This window comes from Cynocephalus volans, chromosome 14 (assembly GCF_027409185.1).
Source record: "Cynocephalus volans isolate mCynVol1 chromosome 14, mCynVol1.pri, whole genome shotgun sequence".
NCBI lineage: Eukaryota > Metazoa > Chordata > Mammalia > Dermoptera > Cynocephalidae > Cynocephalus > Cynocephalus volans.
In genome coordinates this window covers 51,177,447-51,193,805 of record NC_084473.1, presented here as the reverse complement: position 1 = coordinate 51,193,805, position 16,359 = coordinate 51,177,447, and the positions used below count along the sequence as shown (strand labels likewise).

The 16,359-nt window shown below is 38.9% G+C and overlaps 1 protein-coding gene across 4 annotated transcripts in view; it reads right to left on the bottom strand.

Moving 5' to 3' along the window:
- Nucleotides 1–16,359, bottom strand: part of SPTBN1 (spectrin beta, non-erythrocytic 1) — a 182,886-nt gene that overhangs the window by 124,487 nt on the left and 42,040 nt on the right. For all 4 annotated transcript variants that reach the window (XM_063077840.1, XM_063077843.1, XM_063077841.1 and 1 more), the window contains exon 2: nt 6,892–7,086. In XM_063077840.1, coding sequence (XP_062933910.1) covers nt 6,892–7,039 — 148 coding nt within the window. In that variant the 5' untranslated portion in view covers nt 7,040–7,086. The remainder of the gene's footprint in view (nt 1–6,891; nt 7,087–16,359) is intronic.

Below are 16,359 nucleotides of genomic sequence, written 5' to 3'. Positions count from 1 at the left end.
GTACAATACATACTGAATTTCGAAAAATGTCAAGTATCTCATTAATAACTTTTTATGTTGATTACATGTTGAAATAATAATATTTTGGATATGGTGATTAAAATAACTCAGAAAATTTAAAATCATATGTGGCTAGTGTTGTATTTCTTTTATATAACACTGATCTGGAATTTTGAAGTAAATCATTGCCTTAGATGATTAAATGCTCCACCAAAATTCTTGATCACTCAAACATCTACGTTTAAAGGGAGTCTGTCCTGTATACACAGCCACTAACAACTGTTATTTATTCTAATATAAATCTTTCCATGAGTTTTTGAAGACCCTTCATACATGAAATGCAGAGGATACAATTAGGTGCTTAGATGTCATTTTCTATGGCTGTCAGCTGTCCTTAATTCCCCCATAACAATGTAAACTCAAGGTCAATTTCTTTTGTCATGTCCATAGCTTAGCAGAAAGGCTCTTATACAAAATTTTACCTCATAAACGTTGATGAGTGACAACTCCCAAAATAATCTCATTTTAAGTTCTGTCATTTTTTAAAAAACGCACATTCATACACAGGTTTTCTCCTACTTCTCTATGCCATTATTTTGGGAGAAAAAATTAATCACAGTTTCCAAATGTAGTATTAGATGTTTAAGATTTTGTCATGCTTTTTTTCCTAATTATAAAATAGTTCAGATTTTATTTCAGGAAAAAATTCATATATAGGAAAGTCAATAAGATATAAACACAGACTATTTTGGTGTATATCTTCCCAATTTTTTTCTTCACTGTTTATGAGTATTGACAAAAAATGCTAATTCTAATTACTTGTATCAATTAATTACTTTTATCAATATTTTCAAGCTAAATACGCTGCACTTTTTATTTTTTGGTGTATGGGCGGTCTGGGGATCTGAACCCTTGACCTTGGTGTTATACCACCACACTCCCACCAACAGAGCTAACTGGCCAGCCTGCCTATGACACATTTTAAAGCACTACTTCTTTCCCCTACTTCCCCTAATTTGTGTTGATTCCATAAAATATAAGGTACAAGCATTTGTAAAAAGAAACCATTTACCTTTGACTTTTCTTTAAAAGATTGAAGTTTTTTGTTTTACTTTTATGTCAAATAAAATGTTGGTTTCCGAATCAGCTTATTTTGAATCACCACATGTTCCAAAACACTGAGGCACTTTGGTCAGAGGTCAGGAATGTGAACATGCCATCATGTGGGAAATCATTTACAGAAGACATAAAAAATCACCTCACAGTGCACTGCCTCAAGGCTGAATCTGAACGGGTGTGACAAGATCTCTCCGCTACTCAACAGAATTGACCAATACTCTCCTTATCCTCATCTTCCTCTAAACTGTAAAAAGGAATACAATGGCACTGTCTATCATGTTTTCACTTCACATTCAATTTAAGGCTTAAGTAAATATCTAACCAGTCTCATATATAAAAAAGATGTATATTTCAAAAATAGCGTAAGAACTGTAAAGTATCTTAATAACTTTTTATATGCTGATTGCATGTTGATATGATAATATTTTGGATATACACAAATATTTTGGATATATACATGCATAAAATTTTTGAATATGTGACAGTATTAATTCTAATTATTTTCTTTAAATATATCTAAGTTTTAAATGTTTACAAGCTGAAGAGTTGAGAGATTCCCTCTTCCCTAACTCATGCAAGGGAGAAGCTTTCAGATGAAGCTTTTCTCTACTTTAAGAGAAAGCTATTTTCAATTCTGCCAGATTTACTAGGTAGATTATGAAGATGGGAGAGTGCTGTTTCCTTAGATACATACCTTGGGGTGGGGTGGGAGGAAAGAAGAATGGGTAAAGGGTCATGAAAATCAACTACACGCACAGACTTCATGAATACGACCCCAAAAGCACGGGCAACCAAAGGAAAAATAAACAAATGGGATTATATCAAACTAAAAAGCTTCTGCACAGCAAAAGAAACAATTAAAAGAGTTAAAAGACAACCAACAGAGTGGGAGAAAATATTTGCAAAATATACATCTGACAAAGGATTAATATCCAGAATATATAAGGAACTCAAACAACTTTACAAGAAGAAAACAAGCAACCCAATTAAAAAATGGGCAAAAGAGCTAAGTAGGCATTTCTCTAAGGAAGATATACAAATGGCCAACAGACATATGAAAAAATGCTCAACATCACTCAGCATCCGGGAAATGCAAATCAAAACCACATTGAGATACCATCTAACCCCACTTAGGATGGCTAAAATCCAAAAGACTATGAAAGATAAATGCTGGCGAGGCTGCGGAGAAAAAGGAACTCTCATACATTGTTGGTGGGACTGCAAAATGGTGCAGCCTCTATGGAAAATGGTATGGAGGTTCCTTAAACAATTGCAAATAGATCTACCATACGACCCAGCCATCCCACTGTTGGGAATATACCCAGAGGAATGGAAATCATCAAGTCGAAGGTATACCTGTTCCCCAATGTTCATCGCAGCACTCTTTACAATAGCCAAGAGTTGGAACCAGCCCAAATGCCCATCATCAGAAGAGTGGATACGGAAAATGTGGTACATCTACACAATGGAATACTACTCAGCTATAAAAACGAATGAAATACTGCCATTTGCAACAACATGGATGGACCTTGAGAGAATTATATTAAGTGAAACAAGTCAGGCACAGAAAGAGAAATACCACATGTTCTCACTTATTGGAGGGAGCTAAAAATTAATATATAAATTCACACACACACATACACACATACACACACAAACCGGGGGGCGGGGAGGAAGAAGATATAACAACCACAATTATTTGAAGTTGATACAACAAACAAACAGAAAGGACATTGTTGGGAGGGAGGGGGGGGTGGGAGAAGGGAGGGAGGTTTTGGTGATGGGGAGCATTAATCAGCTACAATGTATATCGACAAAATAAAATTAAAAAAAAAAAAATAATAAAAATAAAAATACTTCAAAAAAAAAAAAAATCAACTACAATGTATATTGAGAAGTTAAAATAATAATAATAATAAAAAAAGATACATACCTTTAAAGCTACTTAGTTAAGGGCACATGGTGGTGGTTACACTATCAATACAAGATGTGCAGCACCATAAAAAGATAAATTCCTGCATTATTGTCTTTTGTAAACCTGCCTCAGAATTCAGATTGAAGTCTAGAGAAGACTATAGACACAGAGAAGCTTAGAGGCACACAGGAAATTTGATATGTATATTTCTACTGCTCTAACCAAAGATTTCCTGCTTCAGAACATGCATTTTAACAGAAACCCTACAATGGCACTCTCTCATGCTGGGCCTATCACTATACCACTCCCCTATAAGAGACAAAAAGATATTTCCCTTTTCTCAAAATCAGGTGATCAAGCCTTCCACACCACTCCCACATTAAAGTGTATCTTTAAGATAACTCTGTTGAGTTTGATCCTTTATTTCTTCCTAGACTTTAACTGGGTCCAGGTGAAATGATCTCAAACACCCCTGGAAGGGGTCCAGAAAACCATCAATACTGTATACATACCAGTCTCAAAATATGATCCTTAAGGCCAGGAGCAACAGCTTCACCTGGAAACCTGTTAGAAATGCAAATATGCATGCCCCACCCAAGACTTACTGAATCTGAAACTCTGGGGGTTGGCTCAGCAACCTGTGCTTTAACAAGCCCTCCAGGTGATTCTGATTCACACTCAAAGTCCAGAACCACTGTTCTACTCTAGACACTGTTCGCTTGTTCTGTAACCCCTGCTATTGGCATATAGTTTCTCAGAGGGCTCAGACATTTTTCAGTCCCACAGAAGTAAGAGAATAAGCAAGGTAAGTAAGATAATTTCCTCCGTTAAACAGATTGTTTTCCTGGTATCCTGTGGATTCACTGAATGCCACTATTACCCTCCCCACCCCCAATATCATTCAACCTGGAAGCAGCACCAGTTTTTGTCAATAACTTGCCAAAAACCATGGTTACTCATGGTTTTTTCTAGGCCACAGGATGCATTCCTGAGGCTTCCAAATATCTTTTTAACTTGTTTGAATTACCCTATTATCAATACTCTTTACCAATGAGCTCTGAACCATTTTTAATTTTACTGAATACATAAAAATAGTGGAGTACAATCAACCCTTGAACAACACAGACTTGAACTGCACGGTTCCACTTACACGCGAAATCCAAGTAAAGTTTTCGTAAGTGGGGTTCCACAGGGCAAACTACTTAAGTACTTAAGTTATTTAACTACTGTCATGGGTTAAACTTGTCCCCCAAAAGTTCATGTATTGGAAATTTGACCCCTGTTGTAAGAGTGTTAAGAGGGTAGAAAATCCAGTTATGATATTTGAAAGATGGGGCCTTTAAGAGATGATTAGATTGTGAGGACTGTGCCCTTGTGAATGCACTAATCCCTTCATGGAGTACTGGGTGTGGTTCTGATGGCTTTATAAGGAGAGGGAATGAGAAAGTTAGTTCTCTCTTGCTCAGTCCAATTGCCATACCATGGTCATCTGGGACCCTATAGAGAGTTCCCTCCAAGGAGAAGGCCCTCATCAGATGTGTTCCCTGGAATTTGGACATCCCCAGGTCCAAAACTGAAAGAAACAAATTTCATTTCTTTATAAATTACCCAGTTTCAGGTATTGTTATAAGCAACAGAAAACTGACTAATTCCACTACTGTTAAGTAACAATGTGGGGAAAGTTACATCTGGATTTTTGACTGTGCAAGAAGTTGGGTCCCCTAACCGCCATGTTGTTCAAGGATCAACTGTATACACTTTAGAGTCCAGTCTACCTTTGACTATTTACCAGCAATGCAACCTTGGGCAAACTATTTAATCTCTCTGGGCCTCAGTTTCCTCATCTTTACAATGTAGATGATAATAATAATCTCTCTTATGTGACTATTATAGGATTAACTTTTAACACATGCAGTGCATTTAGAACAGTGTCTGGCACACAGTAAGTGCCATCTCGAGTACCTGCTAGTATCACCCTGACCACAGATATTCAGGGACCTAGACAAACATCTTAGGAATGTTAGGACAAATGACTGGTACTAAGAACAGCTGAAAATGTAGGAGCAATACAAAGAGCAAGTTTGCAAGTAAAATTGTCCTTAGAAAGGAGATAAATCCAAGGTAGCTTGGAACCAGAAAGAAGCAGACTCATGATCAAAGGTAACTGGCCATCATTAGCATAATGGTCTAAAGGCTCAAATGAAGATTCAAGAAAAAGAGGTAAGAGATTAAAGTACAAATCACTTACTGGCCAGCCACCAAAAAAAAAAAAAAAAATTAAAGTATAAATCAATCCAATAGCAAAAGCCAAGATCATGGTTTCCTTCAGGTTCCATGTTATGAATGAGCTAGAAAATAAAGCCCCAATCTAGAGTTACTATCTGATTAATCATTCAGGCAAACTCAAGAAGAATCTTTAAATCACCATTTCTCAAGAGACAAATTATCCTAAGGGAGCTGAGTAATTTTCCTATAGCATTTAATTGGCTGCATTGCCAACATCCATTCTCCCTCTTCCTCCTTCCTGTTATATTCCAAATTTTCTAGCCAAGCTGTTTGGGTGGTACCAACAAAACTCTCTCTCAAGGGATGTGTCCTGTTTAGATGAAGTCAATCGGCACATCCTATTCTCCAACCCAAGTCATAATCAATCAGGCCAGTGAAACTGATCCTAAGACCATGGGGGAAGAAGATGTGCTCATTTCTACCTGATGGCTGTAAGGCACAGGGGACCGGGGACCTACACCATCTCGGGACTATAGGGTAGAACTTGCTTGAGAAGAGAGCCTGCACTACCAAATAAAGCCAAAAAGTGGAAAGAAACTAGGTCCTGGCTGCACCATTTAAGTCCAGGAATAAGTCTTGCTTAAAGGCTGAATTTGCCTACTATGTGACTATTCTCTTTCTCATTTAAACCAGTTTGGGTTAGGTTTCCTTTTGCTTGAAATCAAGAGAATTCTAAATGATACACGCTTCATAATCAGATTCCACTACAAAGATAACAAAAGCAAGCTATATTCACAATTAATGGAAAACTTACCTGCTCAAGTGATGACTTTGATTTAGGTATCATAATTAAAGACATTAGGAAAAAAAAATCACAAACCCACTTTTCTCACTTGGAAACAATTTCATGTGAAATCTCAAAGTACAGATGCTGGACCTTGGACACAATCCACTTTCACATCCTTGTTTACATATATTCAGTACTGCTGACTTTTTAGACTGATGGAAGCTTTGCCTGATTTTCAGGGCAATTTTAGGGTAAAACACTCCCAGCTCCCATCAGGGCCATGGTGGAAATGTGCTCTAGGTATTCAACAGCAAAAACAGAAAGAAAAAAATCACAAAATAAGGAGTGTTTCCACTAATTTTAATGAATTAATAACAAATTTACCTGTTACAGCATTAAATTTGCCCTTACCAGATTAAGCTATTGCTTTTCACATCTATTCCATGTGATACTAACCAATTTGGTACAGGTCAAGTCAGTTAATATATTGCAGGCACTAAGCACACAGATTAATTTATATGTTTTTGTGTGCAAGGTATAGTATGCTTCAATATTTTGAAATGTAAGATGTGTCTAAAAAGAATTCTTACAAGCTTTGGGCAGTTCTTTCTGACTTGCTATAAAAATAATTCTGTGCTCTGACTCATTTTGGCTATTAGGATTGACAGCTCTCCAAATACAGACTTGACTACCTTACCTATGTTCAGCTTGCTCCTTGGGGACACGTTTAAGCAGAGGTAAGATGATCATCAAACAGGGCAGCCATAACAGGGACAGGGTGGATGATTTTCAAGGGACTGTGCAGCATCCTGGGCCTCTGTGACGGGGTATGAAGGAGACTCACCTGCCAGAGCCTTGATGCGGGAACGTTCAAAGAGTCGTGCAGAGCTGTTCTCGTTGTCCCAGTCATCCACGTCCCAGCGGTTGTTGACATCGCTGTACTGCTGTTGGATCTCAATGTTGTCGTAGTCTGTGGCTACTGTGGTCGTCATCTTGAACTGTCTCAGCTGCTCCTCCACATCAGCTCCTTCTTAGAGTTCTGTGAAAAAGAAAGGGGAAAACATATTTAGATGTCCTAAGTGTACAGAGTTCCTATGAAACCTACTGTGACAAAGGCAAATAGAATGTAAAACAATTAGTGATTGTCAAGAATTGGTCCTCTAGAGTCAGAGCTGGTTTTGAACTTCAGCACTGCCTCGTAACAGGTATGTGACCTTGGCCAAGTTACTTAACATCTCTGAGCCTCAATTTCCAACCATTAAAGAGGGAAGATACTTTACAGGTTGTTGAGAAGATTGAATGAGATGACAGATGCTCAACAAATGGTGAGTTTCTCCTTCTTTCTAAAGTTTAAGCTCTGCAATTTTAAAGTTTTATCAAAGCTGAATGAAATCATTTATTTCTACTGTGCATAACGATAATCTTAATAATCTTTTGGCTTCTCCTGGAGATTCATAAATGTTACATAGGAGAACTAATAGATCATTTTATCCAAATATCTCACTTTATATTAGAAAACCGATGCCTAAGAGTAAGATGTAAGTATATGGCACCAAGGACAGTACCAGTGCATAGCAGATGCTCAGTAAGTGATTGCAATTATTTATATTGTTGTTGTCATAAATTCTACTACCAGCACCAATACCACTCCTTAGGAAACCATCCAGAGTCCCAGTGTTTTTCAGGCATGAATGTGAAACAAGAACCTAGGCCTTAACTTTAGGCCCATAGCTGTCTTCACTTTATCACAGTGCTCTCAGAGTTAAGAGAGCGATGTTTAGCTTTAAATACAGCCTCTCCCTTCAATATAGCTACTGTTTACTCATCGAACCAAAATATACTGAGGACTTAACTATGTGCTCAGCACTATTCCAGGTGCTAGGAAAAACAATAAATGATAAGGACCAAATAAAAAATAAGGACCTGGCTCTAATGAAACTTAAGTCCTAGCTGAACAAAAAAGCACACAAAAAAATGCAAGACAGTTTAAAGAAAATAAAATGAAAGCAGAGTAATGTGACAGACACTGTGACTATTTTAGATTAGGTGGTCAGTACTGAAAGTGAGATCTCAATGTCAAAATGGAACTGGTCATGCACAGATTAAGAGGGCATGTAAGAGGCTGGTGTCTGGTGGGCAGAGGGAGAGGTGAGGAGACAAGGTTGGCGAGGGAGGTGGGGCCAGACAGGGACAGGCTTCTGTGAGCCTAAGTGGGATGGGAAGCCAGCGTAGGATATTACGCTAACAACGACTACACTGGATGCGTGCTTTTATTTTATTTATTTACTTATTTATTTTTTTGTGGCTGGTTGGTACAGGGATCTAAACCCTTGACGTTGGTGTTACCAGCACCACACTCTCTCAAGTGACCTAACCAGCCAGCCCCTGGATGTGTGTTTTTAAAAGATTCCTGTTGCTGTATGGAAAACAGATTTGAGGAGGCAAGAATGGAAGCAGGGGCCAGTTGGGAGGCTACACTAGACATGGTGGTGGCCTGGCCTTGGGCGGTGGAGTGGAGGTGGTGAAGATGTGAATGCAAGAGCTGACAGGACCTGGTGAAGGACTGACCAGACCTGAGGCACTGGGGAACTGCTGGCCTGAGCTAGACTCTGTGCCTGATTCCTATCGGTGTGGTTAAATTCTTTCATATTTTAAATATTACCACAGCGACTCAGGCTCAGTCAGGCATACACATCTACCTAAGTAAATTATGTTAATCTGCAAATATAAGAGGGGAAAAAAGGATGACCCCCCCCCTTTCAGTGGTAGAAAGATGTCCGAAGGGAAAAGATGTTTGTTATCCTCCTTCCCATCTTGCCCCACTCCCCCATCTTAAGATTCAAATATTTATTATGAGATTTTTGTAGCTGGATGCTCATTTAGTGAAAGTCTCATTCAATCTGCACAACAATGTGCACATGGACAGAGTGTCATCAGGCCTCATCACTAGCGCTTATGTGCTAATAAACCAGACCATCACCCAGCAACACAGGACCATTCAAGAGATAGATTTCCCCCACACCACCATACAATGAAATTAAACAAACAAACCCACATATGCAGAAAAGAAACATTTCTCCTATTGTGCTCTGAAATGCAGCTTCTCTCAAGTCCTAGCACATAACCACATGTCACATGAAACCAGGTTTCCATGGTAAATAAATTTACCTGAAACAAATTAACTGCATCTTAAATAGTATAATAATTGGTGGCACAAGCATACAACTGCCTCCCCTTCTGTCATTAGCTGTTCTCACAAGGTATACAAGAACATCACCAACACATCCTGCATGTTCCTGAGGAAGAAGAGCTGAGTCCACCTCACAAGCAAGAGCCACAATATCTGTAACTCAAATAGTTATCCCTCTCTACTCAGAAAAACCCTGGATGGGAGTAAAATCCTGAGTTCCCATCAGACAGACGTATCAATCCTCAAAATACACATCTATTGGAATACTAATTTTAACATCTACATCAACAATGTATTTACAGAATCTCATAAAAATGCAGAAAATTTCAGAAACCCAGTCCAGTAAATATATTCTATTGAATGATCTTATGGTTGCATTTAACATTCAGAGTCATAACCATCTTAAAAAAAAAAAAAAATCAATAGTTATGTACCACTAGTGCTTGGAGATGGTATATCAATATTAAAGACTTTCAATAAAATTTAGCCTTGAAAGATTCTATTTGTAGAGGAAAAAATGTAAAAGTGTTATTAATCCCAAATGCTGAAAGTACAGAAAGAACAATTTAACCTAACCAAGGTGAAAACCAAGCATGGGTGTCTCTCCCCAGATAAGTTTTGGCTATTTGGTGCCACCTGCTGACCAATGAGAACAAGCCACACCACGGCCTCCAGGGCAGCTACCAACCTGTGCTTCAACTTCCACCACGCCTGACTTAAGCAAGCCCAACCGTGGCCCTTAACCGTGGCCCTTTCCCTGCTCCCACCCTACAACTGAGTGAATCTCTCTTCCCACCACTGACTCATTCCCAATTACCAATGGCTTTCCACAAATTTCTCCATATACAGTGCTAATCCTTTCCTTAAACTAAGTCAATTCAGAGAACTCATGCACATTTTTTCCTAAGTGTTCTTTCTTAATGTTCTTTCAAAACACTATGACTGTTCCTTAAAACAAAGGGGCAAATAAGAAGCAAAAGTACCTATTAGTCCACTTACAAAAGAGACACTGATGCTGTAAATTATTTTCATCCAATTCTTTCACTCAAGTGTCTAGAATTTGGGTATCAGAGGCTTTTTTCCTTCAATATTCTCCAACTACTGAAGACAGTATTCTTGTCAAACAGCTGAATTTTCACAGTAATGAAACCCAATTTTGATTTCCAGAGCAATTTCAAGGTGAAACACCACCCGCCCACAACACGGCCATCATGAAAGAAGCATCTGAGGCACTCAGCAGCAGCAAGGGAGGGACCTGAGGGTGCAGAACAGTCATAGTCAAGGAAAGAGTGTGCCAGCAGTGTGCCCGTGGTGTGGGGATCCCTAAACTCCAGCACACTACAAACAGCACTTCCTTTAAGCCACTCCAACAACTGTGCCAAGTGTGAGGACAGTCTACACCACACACAGGGGTGTACCCAGCAAGGTATCTAAAAAGGGCTGGATTTTCCCAACAGCCGTGTGGCCCAAGGGCTGGTAAACTAATCTGTACTTCTTAATTGGCTGTGGGAATATTAGCAGAACAGGAGAGAGGACAGCTTGGCCATCTTGGAACTCTGCCTGGTGGTTCCACCATCAGGAACACTTCAGAGGACTATGTAAGGTTGGCATAAGACAAGACAACTTTCCCTCGAACAGAAGGGCCCTCAGTGCCTCTACTAGCTCAGTGAGGGTTTAGATTCTCTCTGACTTGACTGCCACGGGAAGAGCCCATTAAATGAATGAATTAAAAAATCAATAATTATGGGTGTCACATAGGTAAAACCCATGTTTTTTGTGGCTAGGTTTTGAGAAGACAGAAGTGCACATCTACCATCCCTGCTTTTCCCTACTCTGTGCGTGTGTGTGCCCGTGCACATTTAAAAGTAACAAATATGTTTAAAAAAAAAAAAAAAAGGCCAAGGCTCTCCCCTTTGAATTATTCTTCTATAATCCTATGTCCTATGAACTGGAATTTTCCAAAAATGCAAAGAAATTCTAAATGCTTTATCATTTTCTGCTCCAATAAGCATACACTAAATTTATTTCTTCAAACAGGTGGACCAAGACAGAAACAGATGAGGAAACTATTATCTTAGACCTACAAAGATATGCGTGCCTACAGCTCTAGCACAGGCTACCACAAGGTTATAACCATAAGGAAACAAACTGGAGTGTTACCACCCCAGGTTTTAAAGTATTCTATTAGTTCTTCACTATATTGATTAAAATTCTGAAAGTCAATACCTGGCACAGCCCAGAGGGAAAACACTTTATCTGTTCTGTTACTTCCCCAGATGCCACATTTATTTTTTATGTTGCACAGGTATCAGATAAATTCACAGTTTTTTTTTTTTTTAAAGATGACCGGTAAGGGGATCTTAACCCTTGACTTGGTGTTGTCAGCACCACGCTCACCCAGTGAGCTAACCGGCCATCCCTATATGGGATCTGAACCCGGGGCCTTGGTGTTATCAGCACCACACTCTCCCAAGTGAGCAACGGGCTGGCCCAAATTCACAGGTTTTTTATCTACAAAGAAACAAGTTTATTCCCAAGCTTCCCTCCAGCGCCCTCTTCTGTTACACTCTAAAATCTCCCTGAATGACATCACCCACTTCCCTTTCTTTGACTCCTACCCTAAGCTGACAAATGCTCCCTGGACAGTTAAGTGCAGCTGTCTCCTAAGGATCACCAATTCCATCTGTCTAAAACCAAACTCATAATCTTTCCACGTAAACCCTGCTTTTCCTCTGTCACTCCCTCATTGAATGGTACCTTCATTTCTCCCAGTTACCCAAGCCAGGAACCTTGCAGTCATCCTTCGTTTCTCCCTCTTCCCCCACATTCAGGTCCCAAGGTTGCTTGTACCTTCTGAAAATCTCATGCAATACTTTTTTACTTGAGTACTTCCCCTCTAATTTTAATTCCTAATCCATTCATCTACATTACATTGAGAAAGGTCTTTCTGGTGGCAATTCTAATCATTCCCCCCACCCGCTTGACTAAACTCCACCAACGGCTCCCCATATCTTCAGAATAATGCCCAGAACCCTTAAAAGAGAAAATGAGACCCTTCATGGGGGACCCTGCCCATCTCTCCATCCTGGTTGCACTATTCCTGTCCTAAGCTCTTATGACTTCTGAGGGTAAAGTCATGTTTTTGTCTCATCTCCAAACCTACCACCTGGAACAGCTCTCTACTCTTCCCACAAATCCTAGCTCAGATATCACCTCATCCAGGAAGTCTTCCAGAGTCACCCATCACCACCACACCCCCTGGTCTGAATTAGATAACCTCTGACAGCCCCCATATGTACTCCCTCCTAGACACCTTATATCCCTCTGACCTACCACTTACGATAAGAATTTTCATAATTATAAAACTTGTAATTATCAATAGGTCATAGCCTCCTGAGTTCATGTCCCCATCACACTATCTTTATATCTTTTAACTCCTAGCCTGGTAACATTAAGTGCTTGCTATGTATCTGTTTGTGGGCTGACAGGGTGAGTGGGTGGGTGGTAGATGGATGACTGGAAGGTGAGGCCATAGGCGCAAAGTCAATTTGAGCCACGACTCTGGTACTATCTCCATCAATCACAAAGCTTGAAACAGATACTATTCTGAGCTACATAGATCTGGCAGACACTCTGCTTTCAAGGAAGTCCACATTTTAAAAACAAGCTTCTAATGAACATGAATGCATATTTTAAAAGGTGCTTCTCTGTGCACATAACAGAATTTAGATTTTCCTTTTTTTTGTGACAGGAAGGGGACTGTAACCCTTGGCTTGGTGTCGCCCGCACTACACTCAGCCAGTGAGCGCACCGGCCATCCCTATTTAGGATCCGAACCCGCGGCCACAGTGCTCCCAGCGCCGCACTCTCCCGAGTGAGCTATGGGTTGGCCCTAGATTTTCCTTTTTAATTTAGTTTTTACCCATGCAAAGAACTTATTTTTTTGTCTGAACTACTCAGATTTCAGAGAGTAAAGTAATGAATAGAGCATAAATCTAATTTTCTTTGGCACTACACACATGTGCATGCACGCACACACACAAACGCACCTTTCCTTAATACCCGATCTTAATTAAAGGCTCAAATAAATCAAATAAAAATGAAGAAGGTGACCATCATTTGGCAATCCTTCTTGAGCAGGAAAACCATATGTTAACAATTACTCTGGCAGAAATCACAAACCCAAATGTTCTGCAAACACTTAAAACTCTCCCACTTTACTCATAAAAGACTTGAAAAAGCATACACTGGACTGCTGATGTGCTATCTTAAAAATTTTCCTAAAGTTCTGATAAGAACTCTGAAGGAATCAAACTGCAAACTGTGTGTCTAAGAACTTCCAGTAAGAGACTTGTGAGAGTTCTGCTTCAACCCTCTCAACTATTCAGTCACCAGAAAGGAGAGTAACACCCTGTTAATAATTTGCCTGCTGAGGCACTCTGCAGCATGTAAAATAGCTAATGAAGAGAATATCTGCAAGAAACCACTGTTTCTTAATAATCCGGCTAATCTGCTATCACTCAGGTTCACAAGAGCTAGTGCCACAAAGGGACCAAGATTCCATCCTAAACACTCAGAGTTCTCTGCTCACAAACACAAAGGCGCACATGAACAGTCCTAGCATGATAGTTAACAACACAAGAAAAGCCACAAGCATACATGGCTTTATAAAAGCATCATTCACTTTTAAAACAATCCAGTGCACTTGCAGCTTTACTGAAATATATCCACTGTAAAAAAAAAAAAAAAAAAAAAAGCATGATATAGCTGTACAAACTATAGCCAAAATCCATAGACTCATACCATTTTGAGAGGAAGGGGTTCTCAGAGACCTACTTAATTAAACCTGTTAATAAGGGTGGACTTCAAATACTTTATAGCTGTACTAACTTTCATCTATTTATCAATGACAAAGGTATGTTAAAATCTCCCACTATGATTGTCATATTTTCCTTCTAATTCCTGAGCACATACAAGATCATAGCTATTTTATCTTCTTGGTGGGTTATTAACATTATGAAATGTTCTTTTTTACCCACTATTAACATATGAATTCTATTTTGATTGATAGTAATATTCACTGCTATGTATTTTTCCATCCAATTATTTCAAACCTTCTAAGTTATTTTTAGGTATGTCTCTTTTTTAAAAATCCAATCCAAGAGGCTCTATCATTTAGTGGGCAAGTATAATCCATTTGCATTTATTAAGATTATTGCCACATTTGAAGTTTCAACCAATTTATTTTGTGCTTTCTATCTTAATTAATAAAAATGGGGAACTGAGGGCCCAAAGAGTTAAATTGGATCAAATGACATAGCTAGGATGTCTTTATCATAATATCTTTTCATACCATTGAATCCAGAGACATAAGAACACAATCTAGTCTGTAAAATGCAGAGCTGATGAGTCTAAAACCCTAACACAACTGAAAATCACATTCCTGGGGGATGGCTTACTTTATATGGGGCAGGGTGCTTCACCTGCTTTCTCACGCAGTTCTCCACAGCAACCTTTTGAGGTAGACACTATCATTAATCCTATTTTACAGAGGAATAAACTAAGGCTTTGTCGGTGGTGGCACAGCCAGCAAATGAGGAAGCCAAAAGAACTTGAACCAAGTGTCTGACTCCAAGGCCCATACTTTAAATGAACAGACTAACCTGCCTTCTGAGGCAAAACCTTTCAATAGCGGTCCATATCAGAAAAATATCTAAAGGACTCAAGTTTCTTAAACAAATGAGGAAACAGATTTGCCCTCATCAAACTCCCATTCCCGCATGGGGCAGTAACCCACCCAGCCATGCCTCCCGGTTCACGCGTTTGCAATGGGGGTCACACCATCTCCAGGGGAATGAAAATACATTTTGGGGATGGGGTGAAAAAAACTGACTCTCTTTTATGTAAACACAGATGTATGGTATATCTATGGTATTAAAATTTCATGGGTGGGTGATTAGGGAGAAAATATCTAGATGACTCATGGTGGGGGCTGGAATGATGAAAAGGATGAGAAACGCTCTCCAGGCTAAAGAGAAAACTTACCTTTACGTAAATGAAGACTTGAAAGGTCTTAGACGACAGGAAGATGAAGAGCATGTTTCTTTGTACCAAAGAATTAGAATTTCACATACCATGGGACCCATTCATTATGTCTCTGATGTAAAAACTCACAGTGGGCTACACACTGCCCCCCAAACTAAAGTGTGTACTTTAGGGGAACAGTAGAGGTTTAGCCATCTTCTGCCCACAACATTCAAAGACTAAAGCATCCACTACAAACCTTCATTCTCAATATTCAGAGATAACCTTTTCTATACAGAAAAAAGACACCACTGGAAGGTTTGTTCTAACTTTGTAAACAACATAGCCCAAGGGACAAATTTTGTTTCTTAAAATAGGCAAATCTGGCCAGGCTTTACTCTTTGGAGAAGGAAAATTAACGCTTACTCTAAAGAAAATCAGGTATTTTAAAAGATGTCATTACTGGGAAATACAGTGACCATAATTAGTTTTATTTTAAAACAGTCTATCGGAAAGATCCCATTACCATGGTTTAAGAACCTATTGTTGCTATAGAGTATGGCCATGAACATATTTCCACCACAAGGAATAATATAACATGAAGGAAAGGGAACAGGCCATGTCCTGACCTTTCTCCATTTTACAGAGTGAACTGCCCAAGGAAGAGTGAAATTATCAATTAATTTATTGAGTCCCTTAAATGAAAGGAAAATCTTAATATACTGCACAGAAATTTATCCTCACTTACTACTTGTACATAAAAATTTTAAACTAAGTACTTTATATCTTTTCTCTGCCTACACATGATACCATCTAAATTCTAAATATAATCTTACAAGACCTAATCTTTTTAAAAATCAGCTATATTTTTAAAGTAGGCAGTAGATCTAAAGGGAAATGTTAGCTTTTCCAGTGTTCATCTATAAGCCTCACAATCACCTACCTTGAACCAAACTAAATAAAAATTGGAATTATTAACTCAATACAGACCTAACACCATGGTCTTATGGCCAATGTGGGGTTTCTGAGCCACTATAAATAACCATTTTGGGCTTATATTTACTTCCAAATGGTTTTTAAATTACATTAGAGTACACT